Below are 25,677 nucleotides of genomic sequence, written 5' to 3'. Positions count from 1 at the left end.
AGCTCAAACTCTGTTGCAGTTAAGATTTACCTCTGGAGTCAGGGCATGAAGCTTAAAGCAGACCTCAAGTATGAAATCCAGGGGTTTTAAATTCAAGAGGGGGGCTATTGTCCCCCCAGAGCCCAATAAATGGTGCCCTTACATGCAGATATAAACAACATTTATGTTTCTACAAGGGTTTCAATTCATCACAGTCATCTCATGTGATTAAGTCAAAAAATGAATCATGATTAAGCACAGTTTTAATCATGCAATTAAACAATAGATTACCAATTGACATTTATTAAATATTTAGGATGCTTTTCTACATTTCCAAATATATTTATTTCAATTGGAATACAAAATACAAAGTTTACAGTATTCACTTTGTATTATTTTTATTACAAATATTTGCATTATAAAAATGATGAACAAAATAAATATATTTCAGTTGACCTTGCACAAGTCAACTGTAGTGCAATCTCTTTATTGTGCAAGTGAAACTTACAAATGTAGATTTATTTTTGTTACATAATTGAACTCAGAAATAAAACAATGTAAAACTTTAGAGCCCATAATGCCACTTTTTCAGGCACTCACTACGAGAAACAAGTTTGTTTACCTTTACTGGAAATAATGCTGCCTTGGGGAAGAGTTGTATGTCTCCTGCTCTGTGTTTTACCCACATTCTGCCATATATTTCACATTACAGCAGTTTTGGATGCTGACCCAGCATATGCTGTCCATATTAAGAATATTTTTACTGCAGATTTGACAAAATGCAAAGAAGATATCTGAGACAGGTTGGATCATAGAAATCCCCTTGGAATTGTCCCCCAGTGTGCTGATCAAGCCTCTGATGCTCACCTTCCTGCTCTTTGGGGCTTCCCACCACTCTGTCCTAGTGGGCCAGAAGTTCTGGTTTCCCCCTGACGATGCTGAAGCAGTTCAGCTTTAAGAGGATTCAGCTATATAATCCAGGAACCACCCCCAAAATAGACCAAAACCCCAAATAAATCCATCTTATTCGGTGTAAAACTTTTACACTGAGAAAGCTTATAAGGTCACCTCCTTTTATCAATGAGAGACATGGACAGTGGTTGTTCTTCTGGCAGGTAATAATTATTTACACTGGGCTTGATAATAAACAAAAGTGTTTTTATTGCATATAAAACATAGGATTTAAGTGGTTGCAAGTAAAAACAAACAGATCAAAGTAAGTTACTAAGTTAAAATAAACAAAAAATGCCAACTAGTTCTAATCCACTAAGAAACTTGTTACAGGCAAATTCTTACCCGAAACATCTGTTCTTATCTCAGACAGAGTATTTCAGGTCAGTGTTGATCTTTATTCTGGCCTGGGTCTACAGCTTTTTTCAGAGTTCTTTGTTGCCAAGTTTCTTCACATGTATCCTTTTAGGGTGGGTGAGAAAGTTTCACGGGACAGCTGAAGACAAAGACCTGATAGCTTTCCATTCCTTAAACAGACTTTCCCTCAGTGGGGCGACGTGGACGGGGGAGGAGGGAGGTGAGAGGTGGGAAGACCCTTTCTTTAGACTGCCCATCCCTAAGGAAAAATACCAGATTACAGATGGATTCCAATACCAGGTGGCATAGTCACATGTCTTTCTGGAATCAACAACGGTTAGGGCTTACAGGACAAACAAGACCTTTCACAGGTTGTTGGTTTGAATACAGAAACATTAAGTTCCTAAAGTATCACTAATGCCCTTCATTAGCACATTTAGAATTAAAATCACATTCACAATTCACATATCTAACTTCACATACAAGAACGACACATGTATAAAAATAGGATATACAGATTCAGCACTACATTACTTGTATTAAGTGAACTGAAAAAGAATATTTCTTTTATTTTTACAGTGCAAATATTTATAATAAAAAAGTGAGGACCATACACTTTGTATTCTGTGTTGTAAAAAAAATCCAAAAACATATATATATTTTTGTATTCTGGATGTTTATATGGATTCCATTTTTTTAAGAGCACAGCATTTTTAAGAACACAATTAATTACATGATTAGTCACAATTCATTTCCTTAATCACTTGACAGTCCTCATTTCTAGGGAAATATTTATTCATTGTGCTTACTTATTATTAGAAAGCATTTTGAAGGCCTGATAGGCAGAAGTAATGATATTATTTTAAACGTTCCTTTAAATATTTATTCACTCGTCATTCTGAGAGAAAATACGTCATATTAACAGTTTCTTTTCAATCTTCCCCAAAATTTCCAATCATTCCAGAAAAAGCCTCAGAAAAGAAATGCCATAAAAATTTTCCCAGCAAGATTTCAATTGTTCTTCTGGATCTCACATTTGAAGAGCTCTACTGATTTTCCTAAAAATCAGAAAACTGGAAAAGCCCTGAATGTTGTTCCTTACTCTCTGTGCTGTGACTCACCTAACAGTGCTGGGGTGGATTCAGAGCCAGCAGAAGGAGTCAGAGGTAGAGGAGAGAAAAGGAGACTTTGTTCTTTCCACACATGCTGTCTCCATAAGCCTGCTCCATATTTAGCGAAAGAGAGGTCAAGAGGATACCAGCCATAGGCTTGTCCCTTTCCATCAATGGGCACTGATGGAATTAAGCCTCCTTCACTGGAGGCTGAGGATAGTGAAAAGTGAAGGACACGGAGTGCCTGGCACAAAGGGAAGGAGAGAATGTGGGTGCCAAATACAGCTCCTGGTGTGAGGCAGGAGAATGCATGGAGCCCTGAGATATGCAGTGATCTGATATGTATGTATTACAGGACCATTTCTGTGCTCCATAAATGCAGGATATGAGGTGTAACTGTCACCAGAGAGTGTTACTTCTTTAGCTCAAGCTGTAGTAGTTTATGCTTTTAGCGTTAGAAGTTCCCAGTTCAGTCCCTGATGTATCAGCCAAGAAGGCAGCCATCTCACACCTAGCTCATGGGGCAAATGCAAGTGCCTCTGGTATGTTCCATGAGCTTGGAGTATGGACACAATGACATGCACCACCCGCTACTGAATAGTTACCCCCTGCTTTTTATGTTTCGTCCTTTCCAGAGTCTCCCCTGAGGGGATCTTTGACACCAGAACAGGATAGGACATGTTAGTCTGTAACTATAAAAACAACCAGGACACCTGTGGCTCCTTAGAGACTAACACTGTATTAATTTATTAATCATGAGCAACTATTTATTACCTAATAACCGTGTTCATCTCTAAGTTGCAACAGGACTCCTTCCTTGTTCTCTTGCTTTGGATTTTGTCACCAACTGCAAGAAGAGGAAACTAATAAAAAGGAGAACACAAGGGAAGGGGAAATTTTTTCTTTTGAAATTTGAATCTTGCCACATAGTGAAATTAAACTTACACCTTATCACACACAACCGTCATAGTGACAGAAGCTAGTTTGTTTTAATTATAAACACCAAACTTAATCACGTCTGATAGGGCTATTTTGAATAAAGAGGGAAGGAACCTTCTAGGATATATAAAGCTCTTCAAAACAACCATCTTCTCAGAAAAGAGAAACTGAAGACAGGTGAGTGAAATACTAAGCTCATTAGGAGTGGGACTAGTCTCTATTCTACTCATTAGTAAAATCCAATGGGTGGTAATGGAAGGCCATTTCTTGTCTCATTTACTTCAATGAAACTCTGCCTGAGAAATGACTCCATCATTTGCTCTTTAATAGTTGTTAATGTGTCTCTGCTGGACATTGAGTTCTGGATAAGAGGCATCTGCTGATTATTCAGATTACTTTAGACTAGAAAACTAGATTCACAGAGCAGCTACAAAGGAGTTTAAAGATGATAATCCCCTCTGCACTGCTCAAATAAAAAGGTGAATTTAGCAAACATCTGCACAGAGTATGCAAGATATCACGACACAGAAAAAAGTGCATTTATAGCAGTAGTGGGTCATATTAACACCATGAAGAATTTAACGTCCTGATTGAATATTACAAGGGTTTGTATTTAGAAATAAGATAAAATAAGGAACTGGGGAAACTTTTGGGATAGGGGGAGCCTATATAGGAAGGATGGGCTCCACCTAAATCAAAGTGGATCCAGACTGCTGGTACTTACCATTAAAAAGGTCGCAGAGCAGTTTTTAAACTAAGAGATGGGGGAAAGCCTATTGGTGCAGAGGAACACATAGATTTGACAGAGGAGAGTCTATTGATAGATATTCTCTAGGTTTTAGTCAGCAGGAGAGGATGGAAGAGGATAAAGTATGAGCCAGATAAGACAAAAAACATTCATATAAAAAAGAATCTGACACATCAGAAAAGGGCAGACAAATAAACAGTGGCAAGTTTTTAAAGTGCTTGTACACAAATGCTAGAAGTCTAAAAAATAAGATGGGTGAATTAGAGTGCCTCGTGTTAAAGGAGGATACTGATATAATAGGCATCACAGAAACCTGGTGGAGTGAGGACAATCTATGGGACACAATCATTCTGGGGTACAAAATATATCAGAAGGACAGAACAGGTCGTATGGGTTGGGGAGTGGCACTATATGTGAAAGAAAATTTAGAATCAAATGAAGTAAAAATCTTAAATGAATCAACATGTTCCATAGAATCATTATGGATAGTAATTCCCTGCTCTAATAAGAATAAAGCAGTAGGGATCTATTATCGACCACCTGACCAGGACAGTAATAGTGACTATGAAATCCTAAGGGAGATTAGAGAGGCTACCAAAATAAAGAATTTAATAATAGTGGGGGATTTCAACTATCCCCATATTGACTGGGTACATGTCACCTCAGGACGAGATGCAGAGACAACATTTCTTGATACCTTAAATGGCTGCTTCTTGGACCAGCTGGTACAGGAACCCACAAGGGAAAAGGCAATTCTCAATTTAGTCCTGAGTGGAGTGCAGGATCTGGTCCAAGAGATAACTATAACAGGGCCTCTTGGAAATAGTGACCATAATATAATAACATTTAACATTACTGTTGTGGGAAAAACACCTCAGCAGCCCAACACTGAGGGATTTAATTTCAAAAAGGGGAACTATGTAAAAATGAGGAGCTTAGTTAAACAGAAATTAAAAGGTACAGTGACTAAAGTAAAATCCCTGAAAGCTGCATGGAAACTTTTCAAAGACACCATAATAGAAGCTCAAATTAAATATATACCCCAAATTTTCAAAAAATAGGAGAAGAACTAAAAAAGCGCCACCGTGGCTTAACAACCATGTAAAAGAAGCAGTGAGAGATAAAAAGACATCTTTTAAAAAGTGGAAGTCAAATCCTAGTGAGGTAAATAGAAAGGAGCATAAACACTGTCAAATTAAGTGTAAAAATGTAATAAGAAAATCCAAAAAGGAGTGTGAAGAACAGCTAGCCAAAAACTCAAAAGGTAATAGCAAAATGTTTTTCAAGTACACCATAAGCAGGAAGCCTGCTAAACAACCAGTGGGGCCACTGGACGATCAAGATACAAACGGAGCACTTAAGGACGATAAAGTCATTGTGGAGAAACTAAATGAATTATTTGCTTCAGTCTTCACAGCTGAGGATGTTGGGGAGATTCCCAGACCTGACCCGTCCTTTGTGGGTGACAAATCAGAGGAACTGTCACAGACTGAAGTGTCATTAGAGATGGTTTTAGAATTAATTGATAAGCTTAACAGTAACAAGTCACCGGGACTAGATGGCATTCACCCAAGAGTTCTAAAAGAACTCAAATGTGAAATTGCAGAACTATTAACTATGGTTTGTAACCTATCCTTTAAATCAGCTTCTGTACCCAATGACTGGAAGATAGCTAATGTAACATCAATATTTAAAAAGGGCTCTAGAGGCGATCCCAGCTGTTACACACTGGTAAGTCTAACATCAGTACCGGGCAAATTAGTTGAAACAATAGTAAAGAATAAAATTCTCAGACACTTAGAAGAAGATAATTTGTTCGGCAAAAGTCAACATGGTTTCTGTAAAGGGAAATCATGTCTTACTAATCTATTAGAGTTCTTTGAGGGGAGTCAACAAACATGTGGACAAGGGGGATCCAGTAGATATAGTGTATTTAGATTTCCAGAAAGCCTTTGACAAGGTCCCTCACCAAAGGCTCTTACGTAAATTAAGTTGTCATGGGATAAGAGGGAAGATCCTTTTATGGATTGAGAACTGGTTAAAAGACAGGAAACAAAGGGTAGGAATAAATGGTAAATTTTCAGAATTGAGAGGTGTAACTAGTGGTGTTTCCCAAAGGTCAGTCCTAGGACCAATCCTATTCAACTTATTCATAAATGATCTGGAGAAAGGGGTAAACAGTGCGGTGGCAAAGTTTGCAGACAATATTACACTGCTCAAGGTAGTTAAGACCAAAGCAGACTGTGAAGAACTTCAAAAAGATCTCACCAAACTAAGTGACTGGGCAACAAAATGGCAAATGAAATTTAATGTGGATAAATGTAAAATAATGCACATTGGAAAAAATAACCCCAACTATACATATAATATGATGGGGGCTAATTTAGCTATAACTAATCAGGAAAGAGATCTTGGAGTCATCATGGATCAGGAGCAGCCCAAGGCTGGTTGCAGCAGCTGGAGCCCTAGCCAGAGCGGCACAATCGGCGCCCCTGCCTGCACGGCCGTCAATGGCCATGATGTCATCATGGGGCACCCTGGCACCCCGTGACGTCATCATCGGGCGCCCGGGCCAGCGGCACCCTGGGCAGCTGCCTAGCTCACCTAGGCTCACGGGCTGCCCCTGTCATGGATAGTTCTCTGAAGACGTCCACGCAGTGTGCAGCGGCAGTCATAAAAGCAAACAGGATGTTAGGAATCATTAAAAAAGGGATAGAGAATAAGACGGAGAATTTCTTATTGTCATATAAATCCATGGTACGCCCACTTCTTGAATACTGAGTACTGATGTGGTCTCCTCATCTCAAAAAAAGATATACTGGCATTAGAAAAGGTTCAAAGAAGGGCAACTAAAATGATTGGGGTTTGGAATGGGTCCCATATGAGGAGAGATTAAAGAGACTGGGACTTTTCAGTTTGGAAAAGAAGAGACTAAGGGGGGATATGATAGAGGTCTATAAAATCATGAGTGGTGTGGAGAAAGTGAATAAGGAAAAGTTATTTATTTGTTCCCATAATATAAGAACTAGGGGCCACCAAATGAAACTAATGGGCAGCAGGTTTAAAGCAAATAAAAGGAAGTTCTTCTTCACATAGTGCATAGTCAATCTGTGGAACTCCTTGCTAGAGGACGCTGTGAAGGCTAGGACTATAACAGGGTTTAAAAAAGAACTAGATAAATTCATGGAGGTTAAGTCCATAAATGGCTATTAGCCAGTATGGGTAAGGAATGGTGTCCTAGCCTCTGGTTGTCAGAGGGTGGAGATGGATGGCAGGAGAGAGATCGCTTGATCATTATATGTTCGATTCACTCCCTCTGGGACACCTGGCATTGACCACTGTCGGCAGACAGGATACTGGGATGGATGGACCTTTGGTCTGGCCCAGTATGGCCATTTTTATGTTCTTATGTAAAATTAGCAATGGGGAATGAATTATGAATGTCAACAAATCTGAATTATTGCTGAATTCAGGATTCTGAATTTATTCTCCTGGCTCTCTTCTATAGTGTAATAACCTTATTTGTGTGAGAGAGGCAGAGCTACAGTTATGGCCTCAGTCCCAGTAGTTATACAGGCAGTCCCCGGGTTACGCGGATCCGACTTATGTCGGATCCGTACTTACGAATGGGGCTTTTCTTGCCCCGGAGGACATGGGTGGCAGGACCACCCAGATGCGCCACGGTCCCACCACCCGTGTCCTCTGGGGTGAGAAAAGCTGCTCTGCGTCTCCCTGGTCTGCTGGGGGGGGGCCCAGCAGACCAGGGAGATGCGGAACAAAGCCGCAGAGGACGCAGGCGGCGGGATCGCCCAGACGTGCCGCAGTCCCGCTGCCCATGTCCTCCGCAGCAAGAAAAACTGCTCCACATCTCCCTGGTCTGCTGGGGGGGCCCCCAGCAGACTAGGGAGATGCGGAGCAAAGACGTGGAGGATGTGGGCGGCGGGTCCCGCTGGCCACGTCTCCCTGGTCTGCTGGGGAGGGGGGGCGCTAGTGCCCCCCCCCCCAGCAGATTAGGCTTTTCTCGCTGACACCTGGGGTAGAGCAGCTGGGGTGCTGCCGGGTTGGTCCCTGCAGCGTTGAGGTGCGGTGCTGCGGGGACCTACCCGGCAGCGCCCCAGCTACTCTGTCCCAGGCGTCCAGATTCAGCCGCTGTTGAAGCTGATCAGCGGCTGATTCCAGGAAGCCCAGGGCAGAGCAACTCTGCCTCGGGCTTCCTGTAGTCAGCCGCTGGTCAGTTTCAGCAGCGGCTGAATCTGGACGCCAGTTCCGACTTACATACAAATTCAACTTAAGAACAAACCTACAGTCCCTATCTTGTACGTAACCCAGGGACTGCCTGTACACAGAATTCATTTCTGTCTCATTCAGTCAAGACAATGCCCCAGCATTTCAAACATGGTTTCTTTGTACTGTAACCCACAGAGGGTATGTCTACACTACAAAGTTAGTTCGAACTAACTTAGTTCGAATTAGTTAATTCGAACTAAGCTAGTTCGAACTAACGCATCTAGAACTAAAAACTAGTTCGAACTAGCGTTTTGCTAGTTCGAACTAGTAAGTCCACATTGAGTGGACTCTGAACAGGGCTTAAGGATGGCCGGAAGCAGTGCCGGCAGGGCATAAAAGGAGGACTTAGAGCATGGAGATGCTGTCTCAGGCTAGCCGAGGGCTGCGCTTAAAGGGTCCCGACCCCCACCCCGGACACACAGTTCTAAGGGGTGCCCCGCTTGCAAAGAAGTTCTGGCTTGGAGTGCCCTGAGTGCCCACACTGGGCACATCACACCACTCGGCCATCAGCCCGGCTGCACTTGCCGCAGGCTGCCATCTGGGGAGAGGGAGTAATTGGGGGGCTGCAGGAGAGCTTCCACCCCAGAAGCCCGCAGAGCCAGCCCAGTCCTCCCCATCGGGGGCTCGTACCCCATTCCTCCCTCACCTCCTTCCACTTACCCTTCCCTAGCCCCCCTTCTTATTGATGTACAAAATAAAGATAACGTTTCTTCCAACATTGACTCTGTCTTTATTGAAAAAAACTGGGGGAGACTGGGAAAAGGAGGTGGGAGAGGGGAAGAGAAAGGCTGGGAGAGGGGAGGGCAACTAACATGATCAGGGGTTGGGAACAGGTCCCAGATGAAGAAAGGCTACAGAGACTGGGACTGTTCAGCTTAGAAAAGAGGAGACGGAGGGGGGACAGGATAGAGGTCTCTAAAAGCAGGGGTTGGGTGGAGAGGGTGCATTCAGAAAAGTTCTTCCTGAGTTCCCATAAAGAAGGACTAGAGGACACCAAAGGAAAGGAATGGGTAGCAGGCTTGAAACTAGTAAGAGAAAGTTGTTGTTGTTGTTGACAAAGCAAATAGTTAACCTGTGGAACTCCTTGCTGCAGGAGGCTGTGAAGGCTACAACTAGAACAGAGTTTAAAGGGAAGTGAGATAAAGTGATGGAGGTTGGGTCAATGGAGTCCTATTAGCCAGAGGGTAGGAGTGGTGTCCCTGCCCAAAGTTTGTGGAAGGCTGGAGAGGGATGGCACGAGACAAATGGCTTGGTCATTGTCTTCGGTCCATCCCCTCCAGGGTCCCTAGGGTTGGCCGCTGTCGGCAGACAGGCTACTGGGCTAGATGGACCTTTGGTCTGACCCAGTACGGCCATTGTAAGCTCAGGGCTCAGTGTCGGGGGTCTCAGTGGACCCCCTTGATTTTCATGCACACCTGGTCCTGGGTGGCCAGGCTGGCAGCTCTCCTGCCCTAGATGGCCACTTTCCTGTGCCTAGTGAGGAGATCGTGGACGAGGTCCACGATGTCCGCACTAGCCCAGGAAGGTGCCCGCCTCTTGCGGTCCAGGGCAAGCTCCCGGGAGCCGCCAGCCTGGTCCCGGCAAGAGAGGGTGGGCTGGGGGGCATCGGGTGGGTGGCTCTGTGCCGTGCCAGGTGCAGGGTCTGCTAGCTGGGTGCTGGCAGGCTTGCACCTGGCACGGGCACCGTAGCCAGCCCGTGCCCCTTTAAGGGGTCCGGGGCCGGGAGGGGGGCATAGAGTTTCCCTGGTGTTGGCCAGAGTGGCCACCAGGGAAACCTGGGGAGGGCTAGCCTCCCACTAGTTCGAACTAAAGGGCTACACAGCCCTTAGTTCGAACTAGCTAGTTCGAACTAGGCGTTAGTCCTCGTAAAATGAGGTTTACCTAGTTCGAACTAAGCGCTCCGCTAGTTCGATTCAAATTCGAACTAGCGGAGCGCTAGTGTAGCGCCTATTAAAGTTAGTTCGAACTAACGTCCGTTAGTTCGAACTAACTTTGTAGTGTAGACATACCCAGAGCTAGTTGCCCTTTGTTATATTCACTGCCTTGCTTTGGGTATATTCAGCTTTCATTTTATTCAGCTGTCATGCAAGAAAGCTACAGGCCTGTATGCTGTGAGGCATGTTGCTGAAGTGAGTTAACATAAGCAGGCATTAAGTATAATTAAGCATAACAGGCAACAAGCTTTGGCTTAGCTAAAGAGCCTAAGGGTTACATTTAGATTTAGAGAACTTAGGGGAGCTTGCTCAATGGTAGGAAGTAAAAATTTACCAGTAAATGCTGCCACAAGGAACATCAAAATAATAGCCACAAATCCATGTTTGGAAAGAGTAGCGGTTATGATAGTGAGCTCAGCGGTTATGATAGTGAGTGGCAGTTACATGGATCACTACATTAAGCAAATATATCATGACTCAGAGGGGTATCTGTGTTAATCTGTAACTTAAAAACCAACAAGTAGCCCTGTGGCAACTGAGAGTCTAACAAAATATACATAGTATCATATATAATATCCAGTGGGGTCCCCCAAGGATCTGTACTGGGACCCATCCTATTCAACTTATTTATGAGTGATCTAGAGAAAGGGGTAAACAGTGAGGTGGCAAAATTTGCAGATGATACCAAACTGCTCAAGATCATTAAGACCAGGGGTGTCCAAACTTTTTTCAAAGAGGGCCAGATTTGAAGAAGTGAACATGCGTGAGGGCCGACCATTTTGCCTGACATTCTTTGAACCATTAAAATTAAATGCAAATTAACTATTTTATGCAAAGTTTATTGCAAACGGCATACTTTTCATTTCGTCACATGGATGACAAATCTAAACAGGTGTTAAATCACTCTGCCTTTCATATCTGAAGGCCAGATGAAAAAAAAATCCAGGAAGCTGAAATATATGTCAGGAACGTTGTAAAGTACATTATATATTATCAACTTTTAAGTTCAAAAAATATGAACAGGAACATAACACCAACTATACATGTTGTGTCCAAATATATTTATAACTGATTTAGACCAACTGACATTAACTGAGATTTTACAATGTATTCATCTCAATTGAAAAAAAAAACTTGCCTACACTAATGTGAAGGGTGAAACTGAGATCTGGACTGCAGCACAGGAGAGCGCAGGGCACGCTGGCCTCACGGTGGCACGGGGGCAGGGCGAACCCGCAGCCAAGCGGGGGAGCGGGGCTGCGGACGTGCCCTACAGGGCAGGGTCTAGGACTGCGGTGGCGGCGGCAGCGCGGCCCAAAGCGGCGCGCTGCGCTGCGCGCGCCAGTTAAAAGGAACACCGGGGAGCCGGGAGAAGCGGGGGCCATATTAAATCCGACCGCGGGCCGCAATTGGCCCGCGGGCTGGACTTTGGACATGCCTGATTAAGACCAAAGCAGACTGTGAAGAGCTTCAAAAAGATCTCACAAAACTAGGTGATTGAGCAACAAAATGGCAACTGAAATTTAATATTGATAAATGTAAAATAATGCACATTGGAAAATATAATCCCAACTACACTTACAATATGATGGGGACTAATCTGGCTACAACTACTCAAGATCTTGGAGTCATCATGGATAGTTCTCTGAAAACATCCACTCAGTGTGCAGCGGCAGTCAAAAAAGCAAAGAGAATGTTAGGAATCATTAAAAAGGGGATAGCAAATAAGACTTATTGCCTCTATATAAATCCATGTTACTCCTGCATCTTGAATACTGCTTATAGATGTGGTCGCCTCATGTAAAAAATGATATATTGGAAAGGGTTCAGAAAAGGGCAACAAAAATGATTAGGGGTTTAGAACAGGTCCCATATGAAGAGAGATTAAAAAGACTTGGACTTTTCAGCTTAGAAAAGAAGAGACTAAGGAGGGATATGATAGAGGTCTATAAAATCAGGATTGGTATGGAAATAGTGAATAAGGGAAAGTTGTATGCTTATTCCACAAGATAAGAACTAGAGTCACGAAATGAAATTAAGAGGCAGCAAGTTTAAAACAAACAAAAGGAAGTTTTTCTTCACTCAGCACACAGTCAACCAGTGGAACTCCTTTCCAGAGAACTTGGTGAAGGCTAGGACTTTAACAGAGTTTAAAAAAGATCTAGCTTGATTCTTGGAGGTTAGGTCCATCAATGGCTGTTAGCCAAGATGACTAAGAATAGTGCCCCTAGCCTCTGTTTCTCTGTAAATGGATGACAGGGTGGCGGGGAGGGCTCACATGAAGATTACCTGTTGTGATCCCTCCCTCTGGGGTATCTGGTATTGGCCACTGTCAGCATATAAGATACTGGGCTAGATGGACCTTTGATCTGACCTAGAATGGCCGTTCTTATGTTCTTATGACCCTTCAGCTCACTGATGAACTTGGTGCATTGCACAAAGTGGCATGGTACAGATAGTTCTGGTCTGTTGTCTCTTACCACAAAGTCCTTAAGGAAGGGTGTGAGTATGTAAGTCTAAAAGCTTATGTAAAGAGTGATACTGCCGAAAGCCCCTACACTGTATTATCTATATGGTTTTATGTAGCTTAGATTTTTATTGGCTTTGTTCCTTATTTATTTCCACAATTTATTTGGTCCTCAGGGTGAGTTTCCCTGCCATCCACCCTGAGGCTCCCCAAAAGTGCCCAAAAGCAAACTCCATAGTTTAATTCTGTAGCCTGTGAGGAAAGAACTTATTACAGTCAGAACAATTGGCCATCATACAGTCATTATTAACTTCTAAAGGGCCAGACAACATAACTTCTTCACACTAGTACTGCACGGTGAGATATTTTGATTTCTTTGCAGATTTGGATTTATTTTCTCACTCCCTTGGGTGCTTGAGAAGAACCGTCCCCATGCTATTCACGCTGATGATTCTGGGCCTTGCTGCCCTTTTTGGTGAGTCTGGGGTCTCTTTCTATTTCACTGAGCTCACTGAGAAAGCAACTGTGTAAGATTGTTGTGGCGATGAAGTGTGGGATAGGTTTTATCTCTCTGGCATCCCCAGGAGAAGGGAGCCCCTCTCTCACACGGAACATCCTTCTCTGGACAGCAGCTTGACTGTAGCCTTTGCTCCAGACTGGGGGTCCAGCCCATGGAAACTGCCTCTTTGGGGCTTGGCTCCCTGCTGGCTCATGAGGTCAAAGCAGTCCAAGAGAAAAAGGCAAAACACTCCCGATAGCCAACTAATGGACCAGTTCCCCATAGTCTCATGTAGGGTACAGGCCAATAGGGAGGAAGGGTTGGGCTGCTTGTCCCTTGTGTGTCCAAACAACTGAGGCTGAGTCTCAGGGCTCCAAAAATAAAAGCGGGTCCTGCTGTTTCCTCAGAGGACTCAGGCAGCTTCTGTGTAAGAGAAATGAGTTTGGTTCAAGAGCAAATGGAATATAAATAAACTGTTTCTGACTAATTTGGCTCTTCATATCAATATATTGTCAGAAGTGGTAATAGGATGTTTTGCATGACGGGCACCTAACACAGAGGGCAAGAGGTTTTAATCTCTAGCCTATTTTAAAGATCTCACTTTGCACAGGCAGTGACTCCTGGCTAGCAAGACCTCCACTCCCAGAGAACTCAAACCAGACCCCACAACCTATGACACAGAACCCATCTGAGAGCGGGGCAGAGTCTGATTCTTGACTTTGAATCTTTTCACTGTACTTGTGTTAATTAAAATATCTCCATTTAATTTTTCAGGTACTTCTGAAAGTCAGTCTGGATGCTATGGTGACATAAAAAGAGTCGATGCCACTGGGGCTTCCTGTGCAACTGCAAGACCAGAAGGCTTAAGCTACTGTGGTGAGTAATGGCCGCTGTTTGGTTGCTGTATTATAGCACACAGAGTCATCACAGCGGTGCACAGTATTTTACTTCTGTAAAGTACTTTCCAAGAATTAATTGATTAAACCTCATAACATTCATTTACAGATGAAGAAATTAAGACAGAGAGTAGGACTTAATAAGATTTTGGTATAACGCCACCGTCTTTAATGCAGTTACACTAGGAATGATTTTGGCACAGAGAGGTGATGGTCAATTTTTTCACATGTGGCTCCTGGCTTTCTTTTCAGGAGTGCAACTCAGACACTTAGGTCTGATTTCCAGCAGTGCTGACACAAGCACCTCTTGTTAAAGTTATCAGGAGCTGTGAATATTTCTATCCCTCAACAACTAGACCCAAGGTGTCTCTGAAGAATCCAGAATTAACAACCACTTATTAAAATATGGCCCAACTGACTTTCTCAAGGCTTATCACAAATCAGTAGCAGAGGGGGATTGGCAGGGAGGAATTTCCTCACTCCCCGACTTTTGTTTAGTCCTTGCTGTTTTACACCCGCTACATGTACATCAGATCAACAGTTTATCTGGTATTGCTGGTAAAAAATGAAGGAACTCCCTGGTCTTTCACTCTAGAAACGAAACTGGACTGACTGCCAGACCCGCCCCTGCTGAGTAGGATTGAAATTCCCTCCTAATGCAGGATGAAATGGTGCTGAGACTCCCCTGCCCCCGCCATTCAAAAGGGCCCAGGGCTCCCAGCCACCACCACCACTAACACAGGAACTGTGGTGGCCGAAGCCTCAGGCCCTTTAAATTGCTGCTGGAGCGCTGTGGGGTGCGCTCCAAGCATTTCTTATGGATGCGGGAGGTGCTGGAGTAGTAGTGCTCTGGGCAGAGCTGAGGGCTGGCTTCCCCAGCCCCGCCCATTCTGAGAGCACGGAGCTATCCCTCCCCCATTTAATGGCCTAGCATGTCTGTCAGCCCTTCACTCTACATCTGTCCCTAGGAATCCCACTCTTTTGAATTCACCTCCCAACTTTGAAGCCCCGTATCACAGTCTTGTCTCTCTGGCCGTACGTAGATGGGTAGATGTCACTCCTCTTAGCCCTTATCTACATCACCCCTGCGTCATCCAGAGAGTGAGGCCTACTGAAATAAGAATTAAATCCAGATTTCACAAATTATTTCCAGGCACAATTTATTTTTCCTAGATACATCATTAACATTCATAATATGTAAAATGCAGAACACGCAAGTTGCACACGAGCAATGAGAGAGGAGAATGAAGCTCTGTGCTTAGGAAATCTCTTGCGGCTATTGCAATAAGAAACCATCTGATGACTTTTCCACTTACTACAGGAGTTCGTGCTTCAGCAGAGATTGCTCGGAAGGACTTGAGTAGAATGAACAGATATAAAACCATCATTAAGAGCGCTGCCAAAAAGTACTGTGTGGATCCATCTGTGGTTGCTGGTATCATCTCCCGAGAGTCACATGCTGGAGCTGCCCTAAAAGATGGCTGGGGTGATGGTGGAAATGGATTTGGTTTGATGCAGGTCAGTAATTGTCAATACACTAAGACCAAGCACAGCCAAGCACTTGGCAGAGAGCTAGGTGCATTTTCCGTACTGCAGCCCAGACAGAGATTGATACTTGGCCCACTGCCAGAAAATGCATTAGTGTTGAGGCACCAATGCATTGCTCTGGCATGTGTCAGACCGGGCAGTAGAGAGGCTGCCTCTTGTTCAACCTAAGCAAGTTCAACATTTTACCTTTCCACACAGAAGTTCCATTTCTCATTTGTATTATTTACTTAGGCGGCATTAACAGGGTTGCAAATCCCTGCTGTGTAAATACCAGAACAAAACAACAGTCATTAAAGTCTCAAGCTTTCATTTAAAGAGACACTATGCAGTAGTCCAGACATCTGACCTCTGTATTTGTTACCATATTGCCTCATTACAGCATCTATGATGGCACTGGTACTGATTTTATTAAACAGAGTGGAATCTCTGATTGCAGACATTCCCCAGAGCAGGAATAGGTATTAATTGTAATATTCAAGGAAACTGGACAGCTGTGCTGTTTGTTGATGGTGGGTGTACTCTGAGTGTTGACCACATCATAACTAAACATCTAAGTATCTGTTTGTCTTTGGTTTCTTTGGCTGGGTACATAATAGGTCCATTAATTTTTCCATAACAACTTCCCATGCCCATAACATTTCTTGAGGGCTTCACTATTTTTGTTTCTCAGCTGAGAGGTATCAATAGTCAGCAGCTATGAGCAGATGAAAGGTTCGTTCTTCATTTGCTTTCATGTGGCTAGTTCTACTAGGAAGGCTCTAGCCGTATTCCAAAGGATTATACAGAAATGATTTGTTGATATTTGGTTACAAATTGTATCTCAGTACTAGCCAGTGACCATATTGCACACATTTTCCTTCACCAGTTTGTCCAATACTTATCCCCTACCTATAAAAAATCCTCTTTCACTACTATTTCTCCAACACTTCTCTGTCTCCCAGTCTCCTTAACCCAGTTCTTTTAGTGTTAATTAGCTATACAGAATCTTTTCCCAGTGTGTCATATACAGACTTTTGTTGTTGTTAAGAAAGCTGGCTATGAAGGTTGATATTAATTTGTTATAACTTTTTTGTTTCATAATTGACCAGTTGCCATGGCTTCTATTAGAGTTATGTTTCTGTATAAAACAGCTTTCTTAGAAAGTTGAAAACATAATTCCCTAACTTTAGAGTACTGGTACCATGGAAGAATGGGCCAGTTAATGTTAGTTTTGTTATCTAAATGTGTTTAAAAAGTTTCTTTATTGAACAGATGTCCAACCATATGCATTCTATGGCTCTCCCAATTTTTAAAAATCATAGAATGCTAGACCTGGAAGGGACCTTGTGAAGTCATCAAGTCCAGTCCCCTGCCCTCACGGCAGTTCCAAACACCATCTAGATAGGCGTCTGTCGAACCTCCTCTTAAATATCTTCTCTGATGGAGATTCCACAACATCCCTAGGCAATTTATTCCACTGTTTAACCACCCATGTCTAGCCTAAACCTCCCTTGCTGCATTTTAAGCCTATTGCTTCTTGTCCTATCATTAGAGGCCAAGAAAAACAATTTTTCTCCCTCCTCCTCGTAACATCCTTTAGATACTTGAAAACCACTATCATGTCCCCTCTCAGTCTTCTCCTTTCCAAACTCAACAAGCCCAGTTTTTTCAGTCTTCCCTCATAGCTCATGTTCTCTAAACCTTGAATCATTCTTGTTGATCTTCTCTGGACCTTCACTGGTTTGTGATCTAGATTATTTGCAAGGGTATCATTAGAGAGGAGGAATAATTATCTTCTTTCTAGTTCAATCCCAAATGTTTAGAATAGCCTTTGCTCTAGCATGTGTGTGATTCCTGGAGGGTGTGATTTTTTAAAAAATTAATCCATGATAAACTAGGGATGTTTTCACTGCCACATTAACTGGATGTTGCATTGTAAAGCCAGTCTCCCCTGCATTTAACACTTCACTTTTACATCAAAAGCTAAGTATGGGACACTTCCAGTCCACTTAATTAGCCTCACTAGTACAAGTCCTATAATTGACAGGTACCCTTTTTTCCTCATTATAAAATACTTGGTTTCTGACTGTTATTCTTCTCTGGTTCATTATCTGATAAAGAGTGTCTTATCTACAAAAGTGATAGAAATGTAGCCGTGTTAGTCTGGTGTAGCTGAAACAAAATGCAGGACTATGTAGCACTTTAAAGACTAACAAGATGGTTTATTAGATGATGAGCTTTCGTGGGCCAGACCCACTTCCTCAGATCAAATAGTGGAAGAAAATAGTCACAGCCATATATACCAAAGGATACAATTTTAAAAAAATGAACACATATGAAAAGGACAAATCACATTTCTGTTCTGATGTGTAGGAGATGCAAAGTCAGATGCAAAGTGGGTCTTTGCCCACGAAAGCTTATGCTCCTACACTTCAGTTAGTCTATAAGGTGCCACAGGACTCCTCACCACTTTTGCAGATTCAGACTAACACAGCTACCCCGCTGATACTATTTCAAAATAGCGAGTCCACACTGAGTGGACCCTGAACCGAAGTTAAGGCTGGCTGGAACCAGTGCCGGCAGGGCATCAGGTTAGGACTTAGTGTGTGGGGCTGCTGCCTGAGGCTAACTGAGCTCTGTGCCTAAAGGGACCCTACCCCACTCCGGACAGACAGTTCTCAGGGTTCCCCGCTTGCTTGTCTACCTGATGAGGGACAGCAAAGCAGTTCTGTCTTGGAGTGCCCTGAGTGACCGAACTCGGGACACCACATCACTTGGCCATATGGAGCCAGAGCTGCCCCTGGGCACACCGGTGCATCTTGTGGGGTTGTTGCCATCAGGCCGGCTGCACTTGCTGCAAGCTGCCATCGTGGGGGGGTCCATCGGGGAGCTGTCAGGATCCAGGGGGCCCTGCAGGAGAGCATCCACCCCAAGGAGCCTTAAGAGCCACTCCAGTCCTCCCCACCAGGGCTCGTGTCCCATTCCTCCCTCAGGGTATGTCTACACTACCCTCCTATTTTGAAATAGGAGGGTAATGTAGGCATACCGCAATTGCAAATGAAGCCCGGGATTTGAATTTCCCGGGCTTCATTTGCATAAGCGGGGCGCCGCCATTTTTAAATCCCCGCTCGTTCAAACCCCGTGCCGCGTGTAGCACGGGGCTTCATTTGCAATTGCGATATGCCTACATTACCCCGCTAGTTCGAACTAGCGGGGTAGTGTAGACATACCCTCACATCCTTCCACATACCCTCCCTAGCCCCCTTCTTGATGTCAAACAAAAGACACGTATGTTCAAAAATAGAAACTGGGTATATTGAACAAAACTGGGGGGGGGGGGAATGAACCTCTGGGGAGACTGGGAAAAGGAGGTGAGAGAGGGGAAGAGAGACGGTGGGAGAGGGGAGGGGGAAACCTGAGAGGAGGGAGCTTGAATGGGGAAGCAAGGGGAAGAAGGGGGAGGGGAAGCTCAGGGCTCAGGGTTGGGGGTCTCGCCAGACCAACTTGATTTTCATACAAACCTGCTCCTGGATTCGCATGTGGCCTTTGGTAGCCAGGCTGGCAGCTATCCTGTCAAAGATGGCCGCATTCCTCCGTCTAGTGCGGAGATCATGGACGTTGGGGACATCCCCCCCAAACCTGAATAAGGTCCATGATCTCCACCCTGGAACAGGAAGGCACCCAGCTTCTCCAGCCCCTGTCAGGCTCCTGGGAGCTGGCAGACTGCTCCTGGGGAGCAGTGGAGGGCTGGCTGCCAGTGGCTTGCTGGCTAATGTTTTGGGGCCACTGGGTCAAGGGCCCCGGTGGCCACTGCTGGCTCTGGGCTGGCAGGCTTGGAGCTGGCACAGGCACTGTGGCCAGGGTCTACCCCTTTAATGGCTCTGGGGCTGGGAGACAGGAGAGTAAGTTTTCCTGGTTGTGGCCAGAGTGACCACCAGGGCTCCTTGGGAAGGGCTGGAGGCCCCCTATTTCGAATTAAGTGTTTACACAGCACTTAATTCGAAGTAGCTATTTCAAATTTGGTGTTACTCCTTGTAGAATGAGGTTTACCAACTTCGAATTAAGCACTCCGCTATTTCGAATTACAGGCAGTCCCCAACTTACGCGGATCCGACTTATGTCAGATCCGCACTTACGAACGGGGCTTTTCTCGCCCCGGAGCTCATAGGCGGCGGGTCGCCACCCGTGTCCTCTGGGGAAGAAAAGCTTCTCCCGGTCTCCCTGGTCTGCTGGGGGGGTCCAGCAAAGCCGCTGGACCCCCCCAGCAGACCAGGGGGACAGGAGCAAAGCCGCCCAGGCGGCGGGGATCCCGCCGCCTGTGCGGCTTTGCTCGGGTCTCCCTGATCTGCTGGGGGGAAGGGGGCGCAGCTAGTGCGCCCCCACCCCCCCAGCAGACCAGGCTTTTGTTGTGGGACGCCTCGGGTAGAGCAGCTGGGGTGCTGCCGGGTTGGTCCTGTGGGAACCTACCGGGCAGCGCCCCAGCTGTTCTCTCCCAGGCTCCAGATTCAGCAGCTGTTGAAACTGATCAGGCTGATTCCAGGAAGCTGGGGGCAGAGCAACTCTGCCTCCGGCTTCCTGTAGTCATCCCCTGGTCAGTTTCAGTGGCAGCAGCTGAATCTGGAGCCAGTTCCAACTTACATACAAATTCAACTTAAGAACAAACCTATAGTCCCTATCTTGTACGTAACCCGGGGACTGCCTATAATTTCGAAATAGGGGTTTGCATGTATAGACGCTATTAAAGTTAATTCGAAATAATGGCTGTTATTTCAAATTAATTTTGCAGTGTAGACATACCTAAGGTGCCATAGGACTACTTGTTGTTTTTACAGTTACAAACTAACATGAGACTTTTTAGCTCTTCAAAGGCAGTAACTTTCTTCTTTACTTGTTGTCAAATTAACTTTGTAGCCTTAATCTCAGGGATCAACTCCCAAATGTCCATTTTGGTAGTTGTTTGATTTTCTTCTGTACTTGGCATTTTTTCCTGATTTGGCTGCTATGTACTGTCTTGGAAGCTGAGAAGCTCATGCTCTGAGCCAGAAATACTGTCAGCGAGGTATCTTTTAAATGTTTAGATTTCGGGGTGGGGGAAATTGTGCTCCAAATTTGGGGGAGAATTTAGAAGGCTTAGGGGTGGATGGAGACAGATGTCTCTGCTATCCCCTCAGAATTCAGACTTCAGGTAGCCATGTTAGTCTAGCCCCTTGATGATCTCCATGCCCTCATTGTATATGCTTCTTGAGGCAGGACCAGTGGGACATATATACAGCAGCAGCAGGCATTGCTCAGTGCTAGCCAGTTAATTAATGACTATAACTTGAAATGGCAAAGAAGATGCATTTTAAAATAAATCCTTTTTCATTAGCACTATCCAGTGTATTATTCATCAGTGTTTATGCTGGGATTACAACAAGAAGTACCGTGAAGATGAAAACTTGACTAATTTCTCAACTGCAGTTTGAGACTTTAAGTTATGTACAGTGTGCTGGGAGGGAAGAATAGTATAAACACATTATCTTTTTCAGAAGTAATGTTCTCTCTGGCCCTTCTAGGTTGATAAACGCTCCCATAGACCAGTTGGAAAATGGAATAGCCAGGAACATCTCAATCAGGGGACAGGCATCCTTGTTAGTATGATAAATGGAATCAAAAGAAAGTTCCCTAAATGGACCAAGGAACAACAGCTGAAAGGTACAGTATAGACTGTATTCCGGACAGGAGCTAAGGGGACTTCTAGCACAAAAATCACGTTAACGATTTTTTTTGTTACTGATATTTTTAACATTTTACTGCTTATTATTCCAAGTACCCTGTATTATTTTTTTAACTATTGATGCTGTTTGTCTATTTTCTTATTTTGCATAGTTTGGGCAGTGAAACTAGATTAGTCAATTTTAGCATTTTTCCCCATTCTGTAGCATGGGTTTCCTTTCCAACACTAGATGGGGAACATTCATAAATTCTGCCCCCACCCACCCAATCTAGTTTATATTGACATTTGGGCCTCTACTGTTTCGCCATGAATGAAATCTGGTGCCTTTGAAGGCAATGAGAGTTTTGCAGTTTATTTGAATCAATTCAAAACTTCACCCCATATCTCTGTAGGTGTGTGGGTGTGGGTGCATTTTTAGGAAGTATACAGAGCTTCAGGGGACTGCAAAACTGTGTGGTACAACATGGAGCAGAGATTCAGAAAGGGGAGAAGAATGAAGTGCAAGCTCATGTTTTCACTTTCTCCCATATAGTTATTTGTAGGGCTGAATGTAAAGTAACATGGTAATTGGGTCTTATGTTCTATTAAGAACAGGCCTGGTACAAAGATGGAGGGCTTCTATTTGAACGTTCTGAGCCAAATGGTTCAGCAAGCTACTGACATTTGCTCACATCAAAACCAAAAAGCTCCCCGATCGTGGGTGGATTCAGACTTCTTTTATTCAGTCTCAGAGGGGTAGCTGTGTTAGTCTTCAACTAAAGAAACTTAAAAAACAACAACAGTCCTGTAGCACCTTAGAGATGAAAAATATATAGCTAGTACAATGAGCTTTTGTGGGCACAACCCACTTATTCAGATGCTAAAATATTTTGTCATCTGAAGAAGTGGGTTGTGCTCTCTAAAGCAGTGGTTCTCAACTGTGGGCCATATGGCTCCCAAGGGGCCACACCCTACCTCTAGGGGGCCACATGGAAAAAACGGATCATTAGGTAACTTATGTACCTTTTTTTCAACTAACAGTGGCTATGAGGGGGGCCACAGAGGTAAACAAGGCTCAGAAGGTGGCCAGGAGCAAAAAAAAAAGGTTGAGAAACACTGCTCTAAAGCTCCTGATACTATCTATCTAATAAAGACATTGGCTATGCATGAATTCTTCATTTATTTTGTTTGTAATAAGCTAAATCAAGACAGATCTGTCTGGAATTATTTGTGCTTTTTCATTTTAACACTGTTACTTTAAAATTCCCTTTTATTGTTTCAGGTGGGATTTCTGCCTACAATGCAGGAGTAGGAAACGTCCGAACCTATGCTGGAATGGATATTGGCACAACCCACAATGATTATGCCAATGATGTAGTTGAACGAGCCAAGTTTTATAAGAGAAATGGATATTGAATATGGGCGTTTTCTTTTCAGATATACAACGGTTCTTGCAGTGACTAGTGTTCAGGAAAGATACTATATATTTGGGGGAGATCAGAAGCTGGAACCTGCAAAATTTAATGCTGTAAATATTGTCATTGACTGAATGGGAAGACTTGCTTAAATAAGAGTTGACAGTCTCAGCCACCAAATTTTTACATTCTCCAGTCTTGGATATATGGTAATTTCAAAACAAATTTGGTCTTGGTCTTACTAAAAGGAATAGTAATAATCAGAGAGGATAGACCATTATTAAAATGCTTGTTTCTCTGGATTATTAAAGCTTCTCTATGTGACTATTGCTAATCATCTGCCTTCCAATTTTCAAGCAACAACATAAGATATTTCAATATCTGCTGCTGTCTTAACAATAAAAAAGGAAAGTAATCCATTGGGAAAGGAAGCCTGTATTTTCAATCTTTGTGGTTTATTTTGATCATATATTTTCCATTGCAGATGGACACAGGTGAGACAACAGACTCACTGGACAAGGGTGCCATTTATAGGAGACTAGGAGGGCAGTAGCCCCACTCTTGAGTTTGAACCCCCTGGATTTCATACTTGAGATCTGCTTAAATTCGCATGCCCTGATTCCAGATGTAGTTCCTAAATGCAACTGAATTTGAGCTGCTTGCAGCTTTGCCTTTGGGACAGGGAGTCTGTTATGAAAAGAGAGAGGGGTGGGGTGATTAAGAATAACAAAAGGCTGGGCATTCCAGTAACTGAGGAATCATTACATCATCATGAAAGCCTTGCTGGATACTCCACTTAAAAGATAAGGGGAAAAGAGTAGGAATGAGTGTTGTGCTGTAGGGATCTGCACTTGTATTACTGTGCAGTGACAGTCTAAAAACTAAAAAGCTAACAAAATAACAGGAATCATTAGGACATGAACAGATATTAAAACAAAATACCATATTGCCTCTAGATAAAGTCATTCTATGCCCACATCTTGAGTACTGTACGCAGATCTGGTCAACCCATCTGAAAAAAAGATAGATTGTATTTGGAAAAGGTACAGAAAGAACAAAAGAAATTATTAGGGGTAAGGAGCAGCTTCCATAGGAGGAGAGATTAACAAGACTGTGACTTTTCAGCTTGGAAAAGAAATGGCTAAAGGATGGGGGGATATGTCAGATGTCTAGAAAATCATGAATGGTGTGGGAAAAAGAATAAGGAACTGTTATTTATTTCTTCACTAACATAACACAAGAAGCTGACCCAATAAAATGTATAGGCAACAGATTTAAAACAAAGTAAATTATTTTTTCACAATCAATTTGTAGAACTCTTTGCCAGGAGATGGTGGAAAAGCCCAAACCATAACAGGATTCCAATAAGAACAAAATAAATTGAAGGAGGATAGGTCCATCAGTGGCTACTAGCCAGAATGGGCAGGGATTGGGTCCCTAGCTTCTGTTTGCCAGGCACTGGGAACGCATGACAGGTGATGGATCATGATGATTGCCTCTTCTCTTTATTTCTTCTGAAGCACCTGGCATTGGCCACTGTTGAAAGACAGGATACAGGGCTAGCAGGACCATTGGTCTGACCCAGTATGGCCATTCTGATGTTCTTATATAGAGATTAAATGTATCTGCCCCCTGCTGTAACCCACTGGACCCCACAACCCTTCCAGAGCTGAGATAGCGCCCAGCAGTCCTGACAGGGTCTGTCACCCTCCACAGAGTTAATAACAAAGTAAGAATATACATTAAAATATTAAGGCTAACCAGTGTCCCTTAAGTGACTTGCCACAAGATGTCAGAATATGTTCGTGTTCGAGCTGAGAGGATCTAATATTTAATTAATTGTATTTCTTTTACAGAAGAATTAGATACAGTGCTCCTGTCAGCTAAGTGCTAAGTTGTCTGCCAAAAAAAAAAATAGAGATTTCCAGGGCCTTCTCTCTTGGAGAGAGAAGATGTGTGTGTGTGGGGGGGGGGGACAGGGTGGATGGGGTTGGTCCCCCCCACTTGATGTCTGGCTTGTACCTGAGCATGCTCGGTAACACTGCTGAAGCCTCAGTCCGCTCCCCATTCTTTAACTCTTCCCCCCACTCTCCGCCTTCATCCTGGCATGCACAGGTCATCCCCTCCCCTTCCAAAATCTGAAATGGCACCCTTGTCACTGGGCCTCTGAGCAAGTTCGGGGTGGGGGAGGGGTGGGTGCTGCATTCCTGGAAGGGGTGGGATCTTTGCAGCTGAGATCTCTGGAGCACACTGCCTGGGTCTCTGCTGTGCATCACACAGGGCTTTGGCAGGGATTTAAAGGGCCCGCAGTTTTTGCCCCTCCCCTCCTGCCCTGTCAGCAGGCCTCACTGAACATGTGTCTAAACATATAGCATGTGGAGATTTTATCTATTATATTTTTGCTAGAAATGCCTGGAGACAGGACCGGATGCTTTTAATCAAACTGAAATAAGGATACAGACTGAATAAGAATTTTATTAGCAAATGCAGCAAGAGTCAAATATTCATCTTTCCAGCTGGAAAGTTCGCAAAGGTTGGATAATGATAATAGTCCGTGTAAAAGCAGATAAGCAAAGTAAAAAGCGCCTGTCACTGGCCCCTGCCAGAAAACAGGATACTGAGCTAGATGGACCATTGGTCTGACCCAGTGCGGTCATTCTTATGTTTACAGTAGTGAGAGGCTCAGCATGCTCAATAGGAGCATTTCCTGCTGTGCCTCAAGAAGTGAACCCAGGAACTCAGGTGGCTGGCTCACAAAGACGAGAAATCCGACACCTACTGGGTCTGTCAAAATTCAGTCCCAAAGAGGAGCCAAGGTGCATTTGTGCGGCTTCAGGAAGGCAGCAGTCACACTAGCAAGTGTGATCCTCT

At 43.9% G+C, this 25,677-nt stretch overlaps 1 protein-coding gene across 1 annotated transcript; it reads left to right on the top strand.

Moving 5' to 3' along the window:
* Window positions 1-3,361: 3,361 nt before the first annotated feature.
* Window positions 3,362-23,237, top strand: LOC102445789 (lysozyme g-like). The gene is made up of 6 exons (XM_075916771.1): window positions 3,362-3,515; window positions 13,157-13,249; window positions 14,048-14,149; window positions 15,491-15,687; window positions 21,252-21,390; window positions 22,674-23,237. The coding sequence occupies exons 2-6, from the start codon at window positions 13,207-13,209 to the stop codon at window positions 22,805-22,807; spliced, it is 615 nt and encodes a 204-aa protein (XP_075772886.1). The 5' UTR covers window positions 3,362-3,515; window positions 13,157-13,206; the 3' UTR covers window positions 22,808-23,237.
* Window positions 23,238-25,677: the final 2,440 nt, after the last annotated feature.

Source organism: Pelodiscus sinensis, chromosome 1 (assembly GCF_049634645.1).
Source record: "Pelodiscus sinensis isolate JC-2024 chromosome 1, ASM4963464v1, whole genome shotgun sequence".
In the NCBI taxonomy this organism is placed as follows: domain Eukaryota; kingdom Metazoa; phylum Chordata; order Testudines; family Trionychidae; genus Pelodiscus; species Pelodiscus sinensis.
The sequence above is the reverse complement of the archived record's forward strand: the minus strand, read 5'-3'. Positions and strand labels throughout refer to the sequence as shown.